At 47.7% G+C, this 22,753-nt stretch overlaps 1 protein-coding gene and 1 long non-coding RNA gene across 4 annotated transcripts; one reads left to right on the forward strand and one right to left on the reverse strand.

Moving 5' to 3' along the window:
* Positions 1-373: 373 nt before the first annotated feature.
* Sdr42e1 (short chain dehydrogenase/reductase family 42E, member 1) lies at positions 374-12,896 on the reverse strand. The gene is given in 3 exon segments (NM_001271269.1): positions 374-2,835; positions 3,565-3,658; positions 12,818-12,896. Coding segments are annotated over 2 exon segments (1,182 nt in total). The 5' UTR covers positions 3,633-3,658; positions 12,818-12,896; the 3' UTR covers positions 374-1,721.
* On the forward strand, positions 1,833-22,093 carry LOC120098492 (uncharacterized). 3 transcript variants are annotated; one of them, XR_010060497.1, is made up of 5 exons: positions 1,833-1,968; positions 2,637-2,840; positions 3,429-18,285; positions 18,368-18,715; positions 20,644-22,093. It is a non-coding gene; the product is annotated as an uncharacterized LOC120098492 (long non-coding RNA). The 3 variants fall into 3 exon arrangements; XR_010060495.1 differs by having other exon boundaries at positions 18,368-22,093; XR_010060496.1 differs by having other exon boundaries at positions 3,429-15,629; positions 18,104-22,093.
* Positions 22,094-22,753: the final 660 nt, after the last annotated feature.

Raw genomic sequence — 22,753 nt, forward strand, 5'->3', positions numbered from 1 at the left:
ATATGACCCATGGTCACATAGGCAGGATGCCCTTGTACCACCAGGGGCAGAGGTTTTAGAGGGTGCCACTGCCCCCCGAGACTGGCCTGCTAGGGATAAGACCCAAGCCTCATTGTGGGCTATTCCATACCAGTTTGGATTTTACTGCTTTGTGCACACGCAGTGTATGAAGTGAGCATGGGTTCTTCTTGGCTTCTGAGACATCCAGAGTTCCTAACTCAACTTACTCTTTTCTTGGCATCAGAGTGACTTCCCGCTGCACTCCGCTAGGGTTCAAGGAGATAGAAACCAAACTTCTAACTTACCTTTGTGTCTTCTTGTGTCCCAGAAGGGTCAGTGAGACAGGGAAAGTAGTGGATATTTAACCCAAGAATTCATTTTTCTTTTTTTATTAGTATGGATTCAGTGTATAAGAGTTTCATTATGACATGTTCGAACATGTATATAAGGTAGTCCGATCGGATTCCCCCCACACCCTGTTATGTCCCATTCCCACAGAACTCTTACCTCTTCCCATCTAGATTGCTTTCTAATCCATGTCAGTGTGTGTGTGTGTGTGTGTGTGTGTGTCAAAGAGTTTCATTAAGCTTGCTTACAGGAGAATGGGGCAACTTAGAAGGGACTAAATCGCTAGAGAAACTGTCTCCACCTCCCCAGAAACTATCAACCACCCTCATCTTCTCAGGAGGAGTGAGTATTGGGAGCTTCTCTCCTTCCCATGGCGGAATGGGGGTAGGCCTCATCGTACGGAGTCTAGTACTGTATCACAGTTATAGTTAGTTCATGAGGACAGAAGTCATGTCATTCTCAGGAGACAGTCTCCCTAACACCAGCAACACCAGCAACCTCTCCCCGTCCACCTCCTCCAGCTTATGCATTCTTTCCCTTTTGCTACAAAGTCCTGTGAGGCTTTCAGGGAATGATACAGACGTCCTGTCTCTGGATGAACACTCAACACTTAGCACTTGGACCAGTTATGAGCCTCGGAAGCATGACTGGTGCCCACGGTGGAGAGAAGCGTCTCTGATTACAGCTGAGAGTAGCACTAATCTACAGATATAAACATAAACATTTATAGAGCAGTTTCGTGGGCACGACTTCTCTATCCAGCAAAACAACAGAAGTAGACTACACTTGGCCTGTGACCTCTCTATCCATGAGCTTCAGGCCAGGTTTATACCAGGAACCAGGAACGAACTCCCTCCTAGGGAGCCAGCCTCCAATCCAACTCGGAAGCAGTTGGTTATCCCCTAACAGACATGCCAGGAGTGTACTCGAGGGTATGCCTTGCCCACTTGGTAGTGCTACATGCAGGCTCCACAGCTGAACAAGACTGTTTTCCTCCAGTCGCTAGTATAGACCCTTCCGGAACTATGAAATCTAGCAGGCAGGGAGGAAGCTTCCAGTTCAGTTCCAGTTGGACTTCTTTATGTGCTGTAGTTAAGGTGCATGGCACCTTAGGCAACAGAGGCTTACTACCTAGTTCTGGTGGGCAACCAAGAGCATTGGCAAGAGTCAATGCTGTCTTGGAGGCCTCAGCAGTCTCCCTGATCAACCACTCATAAGGAGGTAGCCCTGGCCATGATGTTTGAAGACTCATTGTTAGGAAATAATCTGAAGACCCAGGAATGGTACTAGATAATATGACACATCTTTCAAAACCTGCATCCTTGAAAACCATCCCAGGAAGGAGGCTCGGCTCCTGTGTATAGTTTTTCTCTTCATAGGGACAGGATTGTGGAAGGAGGGATCCAGGTCAGAACAGAAAACGCCAAGAGTAGGACCAGAATTCCATCCCACAGAATAAACTCTGAGTCTTGACCTCGAGGCCTTCGGCCATGACCATGGGCTTTAAACCACTCGACCACCTCCTGCAGGTCAAACGGCTGAGGTGCATAGCCTAGCTCACTCTTGGCTTTCTCTAGGCTGAAGTAATGTGTGACACCAGTTTTATAAACCTCGGTGCAGGTGAGGAAGGGCTGGAAGTTGTAGAGCCTGCCCACAATGAGGTGGGTCATCTCTATCAGGAAAGCGAAGTAGTAGATGAGGGTTAGTGGCAGGCGGGTGGTTGGGAATGTGTAGCCCAGACCCTCAACCAGTGGCCTAAAGAACTCAAAGTTATTTACGGGCCTACCGTCCGAGATGAAGTAGGGCTGCCCGGAGGCAATGTGGCCCTTATCAGCTTTCAGAGCCTCGGAGGCCAGAATGTGAGCCTTCGCCAGGTTATCCACGTGGACAAACTCGACCAGGCTTTGGGGATCCCCATACACGAATCTGAACAGGCCCCTCTCAATGTAGCTAACCACCCTGGGAAGGTGCCTCTGCTCTCCAGCCCCGTAGATGCCAGCTGGCCTTATCGCACAGGTTCTGAGTACGCCATCCCCTTGCTTGAAGGCCAAGCCATTGGCTTCCAGGACCTTCTTCTCTGCAATGGATTTGGTCCTGGAGTAGTGATCTGGGTGCAGGTGAAGAGGTAGGTAAGGCAGAGACTCGTCCCCGTTTCTGATGACTTGACCTCCGAAGATGACGTTAAATGTGCTCGTGTAGACCAAGCTGGGCACTCCTCTCCCTAGGCAGGCCTGGAGGATGTTCTCTGTGCCACCCACGTTGACCTCTTCAATCCGGGTTTTGTTCAGTTGCTCCCTCCCAGACATGCCGTAAGAGGCGATGTGGAAGACGCATGCGATGTCAGCATCCTGGAAGGCCGCCTCCACGTCAGAGAGGCAGCGGATATCCCCGCGGACGAATGTGATTCCCTCTGGAAGGTTCTGGGCCGGTTCGATGATGTCGAACAGAATCACACGGACTCCTTTCTGGTTCAGAGCGCAGCCGAGGCTGAGGTGAGAAAGAACAGGGGTTAGGTCAGGTGACCCTTCGGCTGTGTCTGACGAAAGCGCCAGACCTGCCAGTAAGGTAGCGAGTCCTGTTAACTCATCCTGAGTTATTTACCATACATATCCATCGCTACAGGTCTTATTTAGATTTTGGAAAAACAAGGATTCCCCCCTCAACACAGTGAATCACCACAATGTATCTGTGACAGAGTGTCTACTGTGATTTGAATGTGAACCCTCTCCAGCAGGCTCAAGTCATTAAGCACTTGGTCCCCTGCTGGAGAGAGTGAGCCGCTAGAGGTGGGCCTTGGGTTTGGATAGACAGACCAGGCCTCATGTTGCTTCCCTGTTTCCTCCTTCCCACCACCGTGCCCTGCCCTTGTGAGGGACTGTACTCCTTTAACCCATGAGTCCAGGTAGTTTGTCCCTTTCATTGTTTCTTGTTAGATACTCATTTAGTCATAGCGATGGGAAAGAAATGATTACAGTTGTCCTTAAAAAAATTATCTTTGGTGATATGAATATTCACCAAGCCCCAATTTACAGGTTTTAAAAATATTGTTTCTTGAAGTGGAATAAACTTGTGTTTTTCAGTTTTCAAGCCTGAGCAGTGAGCACCGGAGTTCACTTTTGTTTTGAAACTATATAAACTTGTACGTGTATCTAAGCACCGGAATAGAAAACTATCCAGTAGAAGAATTCCGTGAGGGTATTTTGTAGATGAACTGACCGGAAGCCAAAATATCCTCCTCCTCCGGTAATGAGGACGGTTTCCTCCGGGAACCTTGGGGAGTCCATACGAGACAGTGAAAGGACAACTGGACCTGCAGGAGGATAACACAGCATTATGACATGCTGTATAAACATGTTTCAGCTTCGTGAACAAGAAGAAAAAGGTGGCCGGCCTGCTGCTCGGTGGTAGCACATGTACCCAGCAGATATGAAACTCTGGTTTTGGGACCAGCACGGAGAAACCCAAACCAAACAACAGAATACCTTAGTGCAGGCGATTCTCTGAGACGAGTGGCTCCGCTCACAGGTCTGCACTTTAGCCACACCCCCTTACTCCGTGGCTTCGGATTTCATCCTGTGTAATGTTAACATAGACGTGCCTTCCTTGCCTACGCTACAAAGTTAATGTGAAGGTTGAGTAAATACAGATATGAGGCGTTCCTGTGGATTTTTGGAACTGATCGGGGCTTTTGGGAAGAATCACTTTGAAGCTGTTTGAGAGGAGGGTTTTCTCCCGCGCATCAGAAACCCCAAGGTAGAACTCTGCAGAAGCTTCCGCATCTACAGTGCGCTTTGTGCGTGGTTGTTTTGTTAACCCCATGCTTAAAAATAGGAAAATACCTTTCTGTAGCAAATCATGCCCTCTATCCTAGATACCTTGTGAGTGCTTCAAGGGAGTGTACTTGGGGCATTTGACAGGGTGGGTGCCTTGCTTCTGTCTCCCTCCTCATTTGCTTACTCTGCAGCAGATTCGTCTCAAGGCCTCAGTACTATTTTCTCTCAAGAACGGAACAAACAGAAATGGGGTAGAGAACTCATTCCGCACAGCAGAGAAATGGACCCAGAGGTACACAGTAATCAAGACCGCAGCCACTGCCCCTTCCCAACCACCCGCCATGACTCTGTTTTGAACAAGGAAGAATGTGATCCAGGTGCTCATGGAGCGGCATGGCCTGGGGCAGCCCGGGAGGAAGGGCGCATGTGCGAAGAGCCACGTGACGTGAGCGCACGAACCAAGATGAGAACAGTAGTAACTCAAGGGTGTATGGGGCAGCTAGGGACATGGGGCAGGCGCATTAGCCTCGAGATGGTTTTGTGAGCTTGTCTGGGACACTTTGCTTTCTCGAAACCTTACTTTCCTGTAAGCTGTGTGCTGTTCTATTTCAGGACGTCTCTGTGCTTCTAGAAAAGCTGCAGTGTACAGCGGAAAGAGAGAGGACAGATGTGCTGTGGTGCACACCACGAGTGTCACACAGCTTACAGGGCACTTTATGTGCACGTGAACTACAAAAACAGCACTGTCATCACCCTGTTTTTCCAGCCAAGAGTAAATAACTCTCCCAACGGATAGGCGATAACCATGAGCCCATACTCTTTTTTTTTTTTTTTGGTTCTTTTTTTTCGGAGCTGGGGACCGAACCCAGGGCCTTGCGCTTCCTAGGTAAGCGCTCTACCACTGAGCTAAATCCCCAGCCCCGAGCCCATACTCTTAACTCCTGAAACAGGGTCTTTGAGGAAAGAGAACAGGCACCTGGGTTCTTTTTAGTTGTGTAACTTTGGGTCAATAAATTGCTCTGAGCCTGTGGGGCCATCAGAAAGTTGAGCCATGGACAAGCTCGAAAGTTTATAAAGATATGGTGGGATAGTGTAGACAAAACCTCCCAGACACACAACATGGTATGGTTGCCCCACAGGTGCTGTTTTTCAGGTCCTTTCTTTCAAACTCTGATGTGTATCAATGCAGTATTTCCTGTACAGCCACGATTAGAGCTCTGGAGACGCAGGGTAACAGAGATCAACATGTTCTAGAAATCTGTGCAGCGTGTCTCTAGCCGGTGAGGCTAAGTGAATCACTCACAGAGAGTCCCAACTGTAGATAAGGCTCACCCATAGTCTCAGAGGTGTAAGGCGACAAGGAACAGCAACAAGAACCATTCAGAAAACTGGGCAAAATGGTGTGGAGGTTGGCAGCTGGGTCCCATGAAGCAAGTGTCATCATTATGCTACAAGAAAATCTGTGAAGACCAAGACATGAGCACTTCTTTACTATATCAAATGCTGACCTTAGAACAGTATATGTGTCTGTGCATATACATATATGTATGTATGGGTTTTTATGTGTATGAGAGTTTTTCCTTTCGTATTCATGTATACATGGGCATGAAGTACCTGAGGGTCAAATGCCCTTGGATAGGAGTTACAGTTGTGAGCTGCCATGTAGGGGCTGGGAATCGAACCCTGGTCCTCTGGAAGAGCAGCCAGTGCTCTTAACCTCTGAGCCATCTTATCTTTTGCACTGCTTGAGTTTGAACGCAACCCTCGCACATGCGAGGCCTGTGCTGTGCCACCAAGTCACATCCCAGTCCTGTTTTCTGAAAACAGAATGCTAGCACTTGGAACTGGAGTGGCCATGAAAGCAAATGTCGCTCGTGCTGGGGACTACAGACTGATATTTCCAGACTCCTGACTTCATCCCATGACTTGTCTCAACCATGACCTTCTCAATCCCATGACCCTCTGCTACCTATGCTTCCTGGTTGAGTCATGTGGATTCTCTCTTCTCCGCCACATGACAGGCTCTCGGGTGTACCCTGTTCTTAGCACAGTGTGACCCATGGCTCCTCCTGGTCCGGGCCAGGTGTAGCTTCCTCAGGAGTAAGGTTTTCCTCAGAAAGGCCTCACGACACCTCAGTTCTCCTTACCCTACAGTTGCCCTGCCTTTTTCAAGGCAGTCTCCATGTCTGTGTGCCTTCAAATTGCTGTGCCCCTTTCCCAGAATGGAAATTCCATGGAAAAGGGGTCTTTCCCTTTCCCACAGGGGTATTCCTTCACCGAACTCAGAAACTGACCGATTCCCAAGAAATATTTGCCCTGATAATTCTTATCCACCCAAAACATAGCCAGTTTAGTAAAATGGTGACAGACGCAGGCAAGCAGGGCCCTGAGGTATCAAATGGCATTATCATCCATGCTGTTCAATGCTCCCATTTTTAACCTAACTTCCTGGAGAGTGTCAAGTTACAGAATGGGACAGATGCCAGGCTCTGTGACACAGGGCGCTGGCGCTGGGGCACTCACTATGGGGAGAGACTTCTGCTGGTCATCTAAAGGACAAGACAGGGACCTGAGGATTCTCAGGAGGAGAGCTCGATTTTGACTCGTAGCTGCAGGAGTGTAAATCTGAGGCCGGTTGGCTCTGTTGTTCTGGAGCCCATGATGGACCAAAGCATCTGCTGGGGAGCGCAGAGGCTCCCCGCATGGCGGATGAAGGCAAAGCAAGAGAGGAGGGCTTCGAAGTTCCTCAAAGGATGTACCCCCTGTAGGATGATGTCATTACGCAGGCGAAGGCGGGTACAAGATAGAACGAGGCCTGTCATTGGACGAGAAGGAAGGATGGGCGGGAGAAAAGTTTGAGAGGAAGAGGCTGGAGCGAGTGGGGAGAAGCAGCAGAGAGAACATGGAGGCTGACGTTAAGAGTCCTCTCTGCACACTTACAGGTCGTTATGAATGTTCTTAAGGGATGGGTGTGTGCAGGGCTTTGTGTGTCTAGATGAGCAAATTATGTATTATCAATTGGCTCAGAGGTTATTGTGTTGTGTGTTCTCTCATGTGGCGATTTAAGTTCAAGAGAGCGTGTGGTGGCTGGAGACATGTGTACGTCTGGCGTGGTGGCAACCTGCCTTGGGAACTAGATGGGTAGAGAGATTGTTGCCAGGCTCAGAGAGAAGCCATCGGCAGTGTGATATGGGATGGGGCAGAGCGGGTGAGACGCTTTGCTGACTGAGATGAAGACATCCAACAGATGTCTTGGGGCACTGCGGTGCCGGACCTAGTGTGGGATAAAAGACAGCTTTTTTTTTTTTTTTTTTTTTTTTGTATTATTTTACAGCAACAGCCCTCAATGACCTAACTTCCTTCCTCTGGGTACCACCTCCCAAAGGTTTGCCCACTTTCCTTCTTACCATGGTGCCAGAGGTGGGCTGGAGCCTAAAGTACATTGGACAATGAAAACGTATAAGATCAACTGTGAAACAAAATTACTTTTCCTGGGAGATACAAGCAGAGTGCTGCAGGAACACAGAAGGTGGGGGCTGATTCTGACCCCAGGCAGGGAACTCTGCATGGAAGGGGAAGCTCAGAGCTGAGTTTGGACCACAGGAAGATTCAGGAAGACTCACATGAAGTGGAGGGTTTGTACAGGCTTGGGTCACATCACAAATAGATTGAAGGGTCACTGGGGAGGCTATACTAGACCAGTGATGTGGGGACTCCATGTAGCTGGGATGTGACCAAAGGCTATCATGTCCAAATATACTTGGGGAAGGAGGCACGTTGAAATTGGCATAGAAACTGTCTGGAGTTCCCTTCTGAGAATCTGAACTCCATCCTGTAGATAATCGGAAACTTGGTTTTTGGCAGAGTATCCATGCTTTCTGATAAAGAGTGGGCTTCTACTGAGGAAAGGAAGAGGCTTGGAACAGAGTCCAGGCAAGAGGTGACAAGGGGCTACATTGGGGGGGTGTTGGTAAGAGCTAAGGACCAGCACACTCAGCTGGGACTAAGGAGATGAGATGGAAAGACATTGAGGTCATGGCAGGTAGCACAAAGGAGAAACTGGAGGAAGGTGATGGTTCTGACAGAGGGATGCTGGAAATTACACAACTTGTAGGAAGAACTACGACCATGGGGCCTGGGGGAATGCTCAGTTGGTAAAGTGCTAGTCTAGCAAGCACAGGAACTCGAGTATATCTAGACCTCATGTAAAAAAAAAATAGTTGGGCGTCGTGGCGTGTACCTGTGATGCCAGGGCTGGGGAGGTGGAGAGAACATCTACGGGGCTCTCTTGTCAGTCAGCCTTGGTTAATTGTTGCTCTCCAGATCCTGGTAATAGATCCTGCCTTAAAATAAACTAATGTGAATGGTACCTGAAGAATGACACCCAAGGACAGGCAGACAGGCAGGCAGGCAGGCAGGCAGGCACACATGCACGCACACAGGCATTGTGGCAAACGCGATGCCAGATAACACAGTTCAAACTATTTTCTATATCCCCGTAGAACACCACTGAGAGGGGCCCAAGCATAGGTAAGGCTAATTAAAAACTTATGACAGAGAAACATTCGGGATTGTTCTTTGCTTTCGTAACCACACATTCCAGTTCAGTCGGAAGGCTGGTTGGTCAGGAAGGTCCAGTCACGAGCAGACTCAGAAACTTGCCAGGCCTATTAGATGTTACCCCTTGTTACCTTCCAGCTAGTTCCAGAGTTCTGAGGCAAGAACTCGCTGAATTGATCTATGGGAGGGCCAAGATACAAAGGTTAAAAACATTTGTAATTTAGCAAGACAAACACCACTGGAAACAAAGCTTGCCCTCCAGGTCTAGAAAGTCTTCTGAGGTCAGGAGCCACAAAGTGGGGGGCCTAGAAGCCACCTCACCCATAACAACAATAAGAACATTAAAAAACAGAGAGGGGGAGGGACTAGCAGTAAGAGTTTGCTACGCAAGTATGAAGATCTGAGTTCCAAGTTCAGATCCCCAGCACCCACCCAAAAGCCAGGCATGGTTGAATGTGTCTGTAAGCCCAGTATCAGGAGGCAAGAGACGGACGGATTCCTGGTGCTCAAGGCCAGCCAGTCTAGCTGAAAAAGGGAACTTCACATCCAGTAAAAAGGCTGTGTCTCAGAAGAGGGTGGAGAGTAGTGGATACTGGACCCCTTCTGGTTTTCATATGCACGTGCATGAGCACACACCCATACCCACACATGCACACACACCGAAATCAGAGAGAGAGAGAGAGAGAAAGGAGGAGGAGGAGGAGGAGGAGGAGGAGGAGGAGGAGGAGGAGGAGGAGGAGAAAGAAGAAGAGGAGGAGGAAGGGAAGGAGGGAAGGAGGGAGGGAGGGAAGGAGGGAAGGAGGGAAGGAGGGAGGGAGGGAAGGAGGGAAGGAGGGAGGGAGGGAAGGAGGGAAGGAGGGAGGGAGGGAAGGAGGGAGGGAGGGAAGGGAAGGAGAGAGAGAGAGAGAGAGAGAGAGAGAGAGAGAGAGAGAGAGAGAGAGAGATCTTAGCAAAAACAGTCTACAGAAAACCCAGGAAATCCCCTTGAGAGATAAGTCAGGTGGAGAAAGAGTGTATAGCTTCTCTCCATCCTCCCTATTCTTAGGACTTCTGTTTAATCGTTAACTTCCATCTGACTCCTTCCTCCTGGGGTCACGCTGTATCATTGCAACTGCTTGGAGGCTCTTCCAAAATGTAGCTTTGCTCAGTAATTGCATTTCTGTTGGGATGGGCAGAGGCAGCATCCGACCCGAGCTGTCATTTTCTCAGAAACAGGTTAATGCTAAGCACATGATTAAGGAAAAGGAATCTTAATTACAAACAGGAGGCAGAAAGAGAGACGTTTCAAATCTGCCTGACCAAGAGAGAGTTTCAAATCTCGATAATGCTAAGGTAAAGCAAGGCTAACAGTTGCCATCCCACAGGGAGTTAGAGATACACAGTGATGAAATATGCCCCGGAGTATTTTCGATTTACAAAGACCTAATTAAATCTAAGGATCAGCAATAAAAACCAGAGATTATGCACACTGTTCTTCCAGCCCCATGGTTCAAAGCCACGAGGCCGCTTGCCCTCTGGCACCTCACCTCAGTCAGACAAGGAGGCACAATTAGCATTTGGCCAACAGCAGCTAAAGCAGAAAGAGTTTAAGATGTCCTAATGGCTAGATATTTTGTTTTTTTGTAGTGCTGGGGAGGGACCCCAGGGACTTGTATGCTAGGCAAAAATTCTACCACTGAACTAAGTTGCCTTGCATGCTAAAAAACAAGACAAAACAAACAAACAAACAAAAAACCTGGCTAGCAACAGGAACTGGGCTGGAGATGAAGTTCAGTAGGTAGAGGCTGATCTAACAGGGAGCTCCAGATTCCCTTCTCCAGTAATGCATAAACTGGGCATAGCAGTGCAAACCTGAAATTCCTGCTCTCAGGTAGTAGAGGCAGGAGACTCCAGCTAGAGAGTTCAAAGCCAGAATGTTAAACAACAGCACCCCTCCCAAAACAAAAACAAAATCTGTGCTTTCATACAGATAAAACATCTATCTACCTGTCACCCCAGAACCCGGGAGTCAGAGACAGGAGATTCACTGGTTCAAGTTCATCCCAGGGTACAGTGAAACTGTCATCACCTTATATGAGTCAGGTCTTCTTGCCCAGTCCCCCCCCCCTCTCTCTCTCACACACACACACACACACACACACTAACACACACAAAGCACTTGTAATTCTTTGACAGTGCTAACAATCAGGGAATGAAATGGAGTGGTTTTTCTTCTCGTATTTGTGTTTCAAATAGTCCTCGCCCTCTCGGCTATTCGAGTGCCTCCTTTTGTCTTGAAGTTAGCATGCAAGCCACTCTATCCTACCTTAGCGGTGTCTCTTGTCACTTCCTAAGCCCTTAATGTGTCAGGCACTACGCTACAGCTACAGCTACAGCGTGTTTATAAATTATGTCACCGAATGATCATCGCTTCCCTAAAGAGACAGCGTTATTTCAGAGCTCACCCTTAGCTTACCCTCAGCTACCCTTCTCCTCTTCTTCCTCTTCTTCCTCCCCTCCTTCTCCTCCTCCTTCCCCTTCTCCACTTTTTTATTTTATTTTTATTTTTTTATTTTTATTTTATGCACGTGCATGCACATGTCTAGGTGAGTGCATGCTGGGTATGTGCAGGTGTCCACCAGAGCCAGAACGGGGGCATTGGGTCCCCTACATCTGGAGTTTCAGGGGGTGTGAACCACTGAACATAGGTTTTGGGAACTGAACCCAGGTCCTTTGGAGGCTGAACCATCTCTTTCCAGGCCCAGCCATTTGTTGTAGTTCTAGTTTGTTTTGAGACAGGGTCTCTCACTGCCTGGATTTATTGATTTGGCTCAGCTAGCTAGGCAGTGGGTCCCCAGAGATCCATTTGACTCCACCTTCCCAGGGCTAGGATTTCACATCTCTGCCCCTGTAGCCAGCATCCATTTCATGCTTGCACGGCAAACACTCTATAGCAAGTGGCGAGCCATCTTCCCATCCCTGCAAACATTTTTATAGTCATCATTACCCATTTGTTTTTTTCAAATTACCATGGAAACTCTATGTGAATGTTGACTCCTTCCCTTGAACTGTCTTCAGGGACAAAGAATACCTAGTAGACTACAGCCTAGTGATCTGGGTGGGATGAGCCCTCCACAGATTTCCAAACCACCGTCGCCGTCTCTGCTACTCTCCTGTCGCCTTCTGTCTCGAAGTCAGCACGCCTGCCCCTCCATTCTACCACAGTGGTGTCTCCTGCCATTTCATAAGTGCCAGGCGCTGCGTTACAACGTGTTCATAAATTATGACACCTAAAGAGACCGTGGTGATCCATGGGTCCTGTTTTGCAAGTGAATAAACTCAGGCCCAGAGACAGAATGATCAACAACTCCATGTCCCATAGATGGTGAGTGGATACAGGGTTCTATGTATCCACTGGGCCAAGGGACACCTGACTCCATCATTCATGTCCTAACCACAGCAATCCCGGAGGGCAGGGCAGAGTCTGTGACCTGAAGCAATAGTCATGGAGTGAACATAGATCTGGATTGTGTACGATTTCACAACCAGAACATTCTGCAATGGCTCAGGAAGGCAAAGGAGGAGCTTCCTTATCTATTCCCATGAGGCAGTGGGGTGTGTGCAGCATTACAATTTTTATATTGGGAATCATGAACTGTGGGTCCCGGACTTAGATCTACTAACAGCTACTTCTGTGACCCTGGACAACTTTTTAACCTTGCCTCCTCCTCCTTACAATGCAAATCACAACGAGTGTGGTGCACTTGTTTATTACAGGCAAGGAGTTTTAAAGGTATACCATGGATGCTTAAGCACAGTTCTGAGGCAGCAGCAATTAGAGGCATCCAAATTGGTGATACTTAAACGACCCTAGTCCACAGATGTCTCCTGTCACCCTCAAGAACCATCCGTCATCTTCGGCAGCTATCAGTCATCCTCAGCTGTCACTTGGCAACCTTAACTACCAGCTATCATCATCACCCACTCACTACTTGCCATTCTCCAATGCCACCTGTTAACCTCAATGTTCACCTTTCGCTCCTTTCACTCTTAGCCGGCTTTTCACAAGCCGGTCGAAGTGCGCTTAGGACCTCCCTGCCATCCCAGAATAGGGACCCCGTGGGTAACGACAGCCCTGGCGACCCCGGTCCACTCACAGAGGCAGATGACAGCGTGGCTTGTAGAAGCAAGATGAGAGAGCGGCTGGTGCCTCGCTGCCCCGGCTCTGGAGCAAAAGCTGTCAAACTGGTCCTAAAGCCACTTCCGGGTCTCTCTAGGAAGCCCGGAGGTTCCCTCATCTCTATGATGAGCAAGTGGTTCCTCAGTCTCAAAGGGTGCTGAGGGAGTTCGTGGTTAACCTCCCCCAGTTTTCCAGCAGTGTGTTTCAGAGTCCTCCGAGAGGGTCACTTAGACTTCTTTCTGACTCTGCTTCCAGGCTTCCACCTCTCTGTGTACCCCTATTAATGAGCGTAGAACGGATCGAAGAAGGGGTTTAGCTCAGCCGGCTTCCTTGGATGGGTGGGCGGGTGAATGAATGGATAGATAGATGGGTGAGTAGGTGGATAGATAAAAGTGTGGATGGGTGGGTGGATGGGTTCGTGGGCGGGTAGGAAGATTGGTGGGTGGATGGATGTGTAGGTAAGTAGGTACGCATGTGAGTAGATGGGCTGTTGGTGGTGGGGGGTGTATGGATAGATAGATGGGGGGGGGGGCTGGGGATTTAGCTCAGTGGTAGAGCGCTTGATAGGAAGCGCAAGGCCCTGGGTTCGGTCCCCAGCTCCGAAAAAAAAGAACCAAAAAAAAAAAAATGGATAGATAGATGGTGGACAGATGGATGAGTAAACGGGTGGATGGATGGGTATGTGGGTGCATGGATGGGTCCTGGGTGGAGAATGGATGGGCGACAGATGGAGGTCTGTAAGTAACGGAACATTCACTCTCCGAGTTTCTTTAAAGATACTCTGTTTTATGTGTATGAGTTTTCTGCCTGCATGGTATGCAACCACACGCCTGGTGCCTGAGGAAGTCAGAAGAAGGCCTCAGAAACCCTACAACTGGAGTTGCAGGCCAGTGGTGAGCCTCCACGTAAGTGTGGGAAGCTAGACCTAGGTCCTCTGCAAGAGTGGTTAGTGCGTTTATCTGCTAAGCCATCTCTCCAGCCCCAGCTTCTCTTTTCAAAGTGTATTTTCTCTGAGCTTTGGTATCTCTATATGGATGTGGATATGTTTAGTCGTGTCCCTGATTTTGCTTTTTCAGCTCCGCATACTATGGCCGCTGACTAGGTAACAAGCCAGGACCAACCTTTGTTCCTGAGGAACTCAGAAGCCATGAGGAGAGGAAGTTAGCTTTCTCCATTTTAGGAACACCTTAGGCCCTCCCATTAGGGCTGCGGGGTTATGGAAAGAAAGCTGTACCATCTGTGTAAATAACCCAAGGAGACATGCACTTTATATGGGCCCCTGGATCAGGGGGTTTTGTTCTGCAAACTGGAAAAATGAAGATTTTTGACTTCAAGTGCTTTCCCTGTCAATGGAACCTGGTCCCATATTCAGACTCAGACGGACTCACAGGAATTCTGGCATTGACTGCTTGGTTTTCTTCGGGAATATACATAAAGGTATACGCAAGGGTAGATGCAAGTCCCTGGACATAAAAATAGGGGCCAGAAGAAGAAAGTTGAGATGCTGGTGGGACCCTGACTTTCCTGACTGCCCGGTCTTCAGCTTCTGGCTGTAGGCCTCAGAGAGGGAGATAGGGTTGTATTGAGTGGTCTGTAGGGACAGCTTTTCTATGGCTCCTTGAGATATGAAAAAGCACTTAGGAAAGAAAAAGACGGATGCATGCTCAGAGGCTGGGAGCCCAGCTACGTACTCTTGAGACCAGCAGCCGTGGAAGAAGGGGCCCCCGAGAATTCGATACAGGAGATTGTTTTCCTGTGAGCAATCCCAGGATCCTCTGGGGGATGCCCACATTTCCTGTACGGGTAAACATGAAGAGTGCTATATTAAATGTTAATATTCTTTTGTCCCCCGAGGACTCTTAAAGTATAAACATTTACATCTGAAAAGAAAATTACAGACTTTGTAATTGCTCCCCGAGTTCTCACTGCTGGTTAGTGGATTTTTTATTATTTATTTATTTATTTTGTAAAAGCCCAGATAAAGAAATCTAAGGTAGAGGTGACCAGAGAAAGAGTCAACAATGGAGAAAAAGAGGATAGGAGTTAGACTCTAGATCAAGGGTAAAGAGACTGGATCTGCCAGGTTGCTGTTGAGGCAAATCTGGGTTACGGTGCAGTTCAGAAAGATCGCATTTCCGGCAGGCTTCCTTAGAGCTTCGTCGCACTTGGCGTGTTGAGAATCTTGTACACATCCATTAGGTGGGCGGATTCTCGCGAGCCCTCAGGTTAAAGTTCTGGGATAGCGAGCGAACAGAAGCCGACCCCAGGGAACGCCCTAAATATTAATAGGCCGATCTTTAGAAGTCCAGAAAGGGTTGATCAGCCGCATGTGTTTCCAGAACGTATTGGGGGATGTTCCACGATATCTCCCAAACCTTAGCGGTTTCATGCAGGTGTACTTTTCCCTCTCATCAGCACCAAATTCAGCCTGCGGGGAAAGGAGAGAGTGGTCTCTCTCTGCGAGTCACATACTCAATCAAGGACAGGAGCTTTCTCCACCTGATGTGCTATCCTTTTCCACACACAGGGCCTCCAGAGTCACTGAGGCAGGGCAAGTACAATCCTGGCTCTCCCCAATAATCCTATTTAAAAGTCTGGAAACCGTCCAGCCTCTCCCCTGCTCTTAGGCCAGTTTTAAATTTTGTGAAGCACATAACACACATGTCATGTTTCTGCCTGTAGCTGTTCAAAGCTCTAAGCAGGTCGGATGTTCCTGTGACCCAGCTTAGATCAAACAAACCCTTTACTGGAGTCTGCTGTGGCAAGGCAGTGCTGGAAGAAGGGCCGGGGTGAGCAGCGTGAGTGTGAATGACCACTGCAAACTGGGGCAGTTTCTAAAGGAATCATTGTGCAGACCAGAGAGATGCATCCGCAGGGAAATGAGTCCCTGGGTTCGATTCCTGTGACAGAGAACAAACTCCCAAAAGTTGTCCTCCGTGCAGATATCCATGCATGCTTTGTAATACATGTGTACCTGCACCCACATGACGACAGCAACACAACAACAACATACAAAAGAGATCCATGTAGGCTTGGTCAACACCTCAAAATCTCAGTGAGATTCTGGTTCAGTGAGAGATCCTGTCTCAAGTCAGCAAGCCCATACCCACACACTCACATGCATGCACTATGGACGTGCATGCATGAGTGCACGGGCACGCACGTGCATGTGCACACACACATGAATAAAAAAGATAAACCTCCTTAAAAATAGAACCCTCCCCAAAGCCCCTTGAAAATCAATCAAGTTAAGTGATTTGTTCAGACATAGAAATTATGAATGACAGAGTTGGGACCTAAAGTCTCAGGCTTCGTCTCCCTGTGCTTGGAGTCCTGTCCTTTCTGCTCTGTCTCTTGGATGGACGTATTCCCTCACCAATTAGAAAAAAATTAAAAGGGGGGAAACAAATAGACAAAAGCCAAGAAACATTTAAATGGTGGTTAATGATTTCAAGAATTAATTTGTTTTAGGAAAGAAAATAAGCATGCATTACTTACAGTGTGTTTGATAAAACGATTTCCCCATTACATATTAAAGAACTCTCCGAGTAACTTAATGAATGTTTATATTTCATTTATTCAGCAATTAAGCATCTTCACATTCCTTTATGAGCATTTATAGCACTTATTAAGAATTATCAAGCATCCAATCTGGGTCAATGGCTGTTCTTTTCCCTTAAAAAAAACCAAAACTTTGCAATATCTTATTATTAGAACCGTCGCCTTTCTCAGTACAAATTAAATGACGAGTTTAAATAGCGCTGATTAAAAACTTCATAAGATTAGCTCAGCTCTCAGTACCCCACCAGAGAAGTGTCCTTTGCAGTGGATGACGGTTAATAGAGACACTCATGGATGGTCAAAGCACAGACAGTAAGTAGGCGTTAAACAGGGACATCTATATCATCTCTCTCCAAGGCTCAGGGAACATCACAGAAGGGGCCAGAAAGATTGTAACAGCCAGAGGTTGGGGAGGGGGGCGTTGGAAAACAGTGTCTTCTGGACCTGACTCAGGAACTCACTACAGCTGTGGTTCCCTGCAGAAGACACGCACTAGATCAGCACCATCAACATTTCAGCATAGAGAGGGGAGGGGCTCAGGAAGACCCACCCATCCTTGAGGGACTGCTGATAGTGGTGGCTGGTGGAAGAGGTGTGACTTCTGTCAGTGATGTAACCACTGACAAGTTGCTTGGGCAACCACCAACCCATGCAACCATGATACTAATGTGTGCACACACACATGCAGGCGTACACACACACACACACACACACACACACACACACACACTCACGAGAATAGGAGAGCACTTGTTAAGAAGACGGTTCTCACTGGGAGAAAGAGGAGGGGAGATTAGAGAAGATAGTACGCTAAAATGTATTATATTCATGCATGAAAATGTCAACAAGAAAATATGAAATTTTATGTTTTCCTGAGTTTCCGAGCCAAGAGGTGCCTCATTTCATACTGACAGTGATTGGTTGAGATGGTCACATGACACATGACCGGATCTTTCAGCGTCAGTATCACTTCCTAGGGAATGAGACCACTCGAGCTTTCCGAGTTCTTTGAGGGCACTGCTGAAGCTCATGCCTGTCACATCGCTCTTCAGTGCGTTCCGGAAATGAGGGGCACAGAGGCCAGCTATGTCACTTAGTCAGTTTCGAATTGACGATCATACAAATTCATCCTATTGCCAGAAAATCAAAGGAAAACACTTTACTGGAAACTCCTCCTCATGGAGGAGAGCCCCCTTACTAGCTTGGCTAACCCACGTAGCCTAACTACTATGTAAGACCATATATATGTTTATACATATATTTATAATACAATATAATATATGCATATCATATATAATTTGCATTTTTATTGAAATAATTTTAAAGAAATAATACAAAGAGCTCCCGTATATGTTTCAGTAAATTCAGTAACTGCTCCTTGTGAGACTAGAGAATAGTATTACAACCAAAATATTAATATTAATATAATCCAGAGATATTAAAATACTTCATATTATAAATTTTAAGTATTTACCATATATTTATACATATATTCACAATACATATTTCATAAATATAATATTTATTTATATATTTTAATAAACACATTGTTCATTTATATTATATTATATTACACATGACATTGTATTACATGTTATATATAATATTTATTATATTGTGTTAATATTTATTATAATTTTTATACTATATCATGTTATACATATTTGTGTGTTTGTTTGTGGCTATGTGAACATGAGCGCAGGTGCCCTAGGAGGCCAGAAGAGAATGTTGCTTCCCCTGGGGCTGCAGTCATGGTAGCTGTGAGATGGCTGCTGGGAAATGAGCTCAAATCCTCTGTGAGAGCACCAAGCACCCTTGACCGTGAAGTCACCCCTCCAACCCCACATATCTTATCTGCGTTTTCTCTTTGACTTGTATCCACTGGTATGTATGCTCCTTCCTAACCATTTTACAACAGGCAGAGGCTTAATGAGCAAATATTTTGGAGGTTTTTCTGTTTTACCAGCAGTCTGACCTTGGCACCGAGACAACAGCACATGCCAAGACAGGGAGAAGTGTTGGAGGGTGTGTTCCTTTCATCGCCCTGCCGAGTATCCTTGATAAATTGGAGCCTGTGCTGGGTACATCATCCTGAAAGCTGGGATGACGCAGCTGCAAGGCAGACAGTCCCTTCTGAGTGACTGCGGTGATGGTGTTACGGCATGGATTCTATTGTCTATTGCAACTGCTGTGTAGCAACTCAATACAAATGACGCTTGCACCACAAAGAACATCCTCTGGGAGCCATCTTCTGCTCCTAACTGGCTCTCTGGAACCTCCTTTAGAAAAGGAGTCAAGAGCGACTCTTGCCTCGGTGAGAAGGTATACGGGTACCCACCACCAACACACATAGGTACACTCTTGGGAAGGCATGTCTTTAAATAGTGTCTACAATGAGTTCTGGGGTGACTGGACCAAGACCACAACCCTTCCACGACTGTGTCTGAGTTCACATCTTTCCAGACCTTGAGGTTAAGAGTCAGTGCAAAAGGGGGCTGTGTTTTGGTTGTGAAATGTCTCCCACAGGCTGGTGATGAATCTGAAGGGCTGGTCTGAGTTGATGGTGATATTTTGGAAGACTGTGGGACCACGAGGAGGTGAGATCTAGGTTCAGCCATAGGCTACTGAGGTGGACCTTTGAGGAATGCATTCTACTTCTGGGTCTGGCTTAGCTTCCTTTGCTTTTCGATCAGTCCCATGTAGAAGGTCAGATCTAGAAGCTTCTACCATACCCCAGGGCCCCAATGAACTTGGCCCCTTGGGAAAGCTCTAGAGCTAGGAACCAACACCTTTCTCAGAGCTATCCTACCTGACAGGTACGACCATTTCCTGCTTGTTCACCAGGATGCTCTGGTTGTCGTTGAGCGTGATCCTGAGGTGTACTTAAGCTGCCACCTCCAGCATCCCACAGAAAATGCATGTACACGAATGTGCCTGCTCTTGAAAGTTGGGCATGCATGCCCAGGTGTGGCGAGGAGAGGTGGCGAGGAGAGGCGGGACAGTGGGCACCTGTAACCTCTGCTACACACAAGGAGTCCCACAGTTCTGTGCCCTCTGAGGATCTTCTCTCCTGTGTCTCCTGAGGCTCCTGGTTTCTTTGGGCACAGATCCCTGGGTTGTCACGAAGAAAGCAGCAGCTGAGGTGAAATCCAGTAGCCCAAGTAGGTGGTTTCCCAAACAGAAGGGAGACCAGAGAAAGCCTGGTAGAAGTCGGGGCCCAAAGAGGCAGGACAGAGTCTGGTTTGCAGAGTGGCGAGGTGCCATGTTTGTGACAGGAAGAAAGAGGAAGCATTCTTTCAATGGTAGTACAAGCCACACTGAATCTGAAGGGGAGGCCTTGTCCTCGTGTCCCGTGTCCGGGGGGATGGAGGGAGATGGGAACAGAGGAAGGGGAAACACAATCCAGATCCCCGCACCCCACCCTCTTTCCCTGGTATATCCTTTAGTTCTCTTCAGGTTACTGGACCAATTATCTCAGGCTACTGAACACAAACCCAAAACAGTAAAAGGTGAAAGTCCCAGGTCAGAGAGTTAGCATAACTTCCGGGTTTACAGATAGATATTGTCTGCTTGCTGGGTTTCATGTGATGGGAACAAGCTTTCCTTTTTTCTTTTTTTTTTTTTTAATCTTTATTAACTTGAGTATTTCTTATTTACATTTCGATTGTTATTCCCCTTCCCGGTTTCCGGGCCAACATCCCCCTAACTCCTCTCCTTCCCCTTCTATGTGGGCTTCCCCTCCCCAACCCCCCCCCATTACCGCCCTCCACGCAACAATCACGTTCTCTGGGGGTTCAGTCTTGTCAGGACCAAGGGCTTCCCCTTCCACTGGTGCTCTTACTAGGCTATTCATTGCTACCTATGAGGTTGGAGCCCAGGGTCAGTCCATGTATAGTCTTTGGGTAGTGGCTTAGTCCCTGGTAGCTCTGGTTGGTTGGCATTGTTGTTCATATGGGGTCTCAAGCCCCTTCAAGCTCTTTCAGTCCTTTCTCTGATTCCTTCAATGGGGGTCCCGTTCTCAGTTCAGTGGTTTGCTGCTGGCATTCGCCTATGTATTTGCTGTATTCTGCCTGTGTCTCTCAGGAGAGATCTACATCCGGCTCCTGTCGGCCTGCACTTCTTTGCTTCATCCATCTTATCTAGTTTGGTGGCTGTGTATGTATGGGCCACATGTGGGGCAGGCTTTGAATGGGTGTTCCTTCTGCCTCTGTTCTAAACTTTGCCTCCTTATTCCCTGCCAAGGGTATTCTGGGAACAAGCTTTCCTTATGAGGAAACCATTAATGCTGATGACCGAGTCACCCCAGAACCCCGCCTTTAATACCATCGAGTCGCATGAGGATTTCAGCATCTGATTTCGGAGGCAACGCGAGTATTCAGACCACAGCGTCTTCCTCAAGCGAAAGCCTGATTGCTTCTAGATGCTCTTACAGAGCAACACCTGCCAACACTTCCTGACAGGGTCGGAGAGGCTCCTTCCACCTGCACAAATATTTTCTCTCATAGGCCATATGTTTGGAGGTGGTGGTTTCCAAACAGGCTACTCGATCAGCTGAGAGATGTCACAACTCGTCTTATGAGACTGGTTCGCTTGCAGTAATGAGCGTGTGTGTATGTATGCATGTAAGTATGGTGTTTGTATACACATGTATGCAAGTGTATGCAACCTGTGAACATGTTCACAGGGGCCGTAGGAGGACATCAAGTGCTCTGCTCCATAACCCTCCACCTTATTCCTTTTTGACAACATCTTATACCGAACTGGGAATTATGCTAGCAGCTAGGTATCCTCCTGCCTCAATCTCCACCTGCCTCCTATTCAGATGTATGTGGCCCACCTGGTCTTTTTCTGTGGCTGCTGAAGAGCTGAGCTCAGGTCTCCAAGCTTGCATAGGAAGCGCTCTTAACCACCGAGGCATCTGTCTCGCCCCATGACTTCCCATTTCAAACTTCTAAACATAGAAGAGATAAATCAAGATGAGAAGCACAGACTTTGTAGTCAGAGCTGAGGAGACCTGGATCCTGGCTGAGATGAGACAGTGCCTGGACTCCTGACAGACACTCCATCCACCCAAACTTACACGTGTAGAGCCAGGTATGGTGGCACAAGTCTGCAATCCCAGCCCTCGGGAAGAAGAGGCAGGAGGATTGTCGTGTGTTCGAGGATAAACAAAAGATTGTATTTGTAAAACGTTCACAGGAACGTTTACAGGGGCAGGTTTCTTAGCAGCTCCAAACTGGAAATACCCAGAATGGTGAGTGACGAATATGGGAGTGTTTTGTGTTCACTTAATTGGATACATTACAGCCACAAAAAGCAGTGAACGGCCGGTGTGTGCTACCACAAGGACGGATCATAAAAAACATCCTCCTCATGCCTTCAGTAGCCAGTTCAAGAGGCCAGACATGGAAAAACAACCTGCTGAGTGATTTCACTTGTAGAATTTGCCAGAATAGACAAATCTCCCAAGAAAGAAAGCACCTGGGTGGTGTCTAGGAGCTGGGGGGCTGGAAGGGGAGCTGAGGGGAGGGGTGACGACTGGTGAGTACAGTATTCCTTTCCGGGGTGATGAAATGCAATTGTGGTTGCGTAACTTTGTGATTGGGAGTCACTGAATTTGAACGAGCAGAATGAATAGATTGCTCAATAGGCGAATTATATACATCAATAAAGCTTCCATTTAAAAAAAAAATCTTGCTACGGTCTCATTCTAATTTCATGGGTGATTGAGTGGAGGAGGGTGGGATGGCCTATCACCTTGACACGCCCACGGAAGTATGTCAAGGGTGGCAAAATCAGCACTGGAAAGAGGGTAGGTGCCAGTGAGCTTACTTGTCCTGCTCTATTGTCTTGATGTCACAGCTCTGCCCCCGGAGGCTCTTCTGGAGCCTCCTTTCTCAGGCTGAGGGGGAAATAATGTGGGGCAGGAAGCAGAGTGAGCTCTGAATAACAAGCAGCTTCTAACTGGCTGCATTGGAACACCAAGAGTTGACATGAATGGATTTCCACTAGCAAATTACTTCAGTTTCCTCCCTCTGCTGACTGCAAAGGGTCATTTTACCCCAGGAGTATTTTTAGTCATTGTAGTTATGCACACATCGATACATAGCATGTGTTTCCCTAACCCCAAGCACAGCTAAATGCTCTTTCCCCTTGGAAACTGTGGCCGTAAAACACAGCGTTAACAGTGCATGCACCATGAGGTGGCCAAGCTCCTTGGCTTCCTGCAAAGTTGGTGTGTGAAGAGATCAGGTGGCATTTCCCAGGGAACTACGTAGGTACCACTCAGAGTCCATCTGAAGGTGCTTCTGTGCTCAGGCCTGGCTTATTTGCAGCTAGGGTACAGATGTTT

Source organism: Rattus norvegicus, chromosome 19 (assembly GCF_036323735.1).
Source record: "Rattus norvegicus strain BN/NHsdMcwi chromosome 19, GRCr8, whole genome shotgun sequence".
Taxonomy (NCBI): Eukaryota; Metazoa; Chordata; class Mammalia; order Rodentia; family Muridae; genus Rattus; species Rattus norvegicus.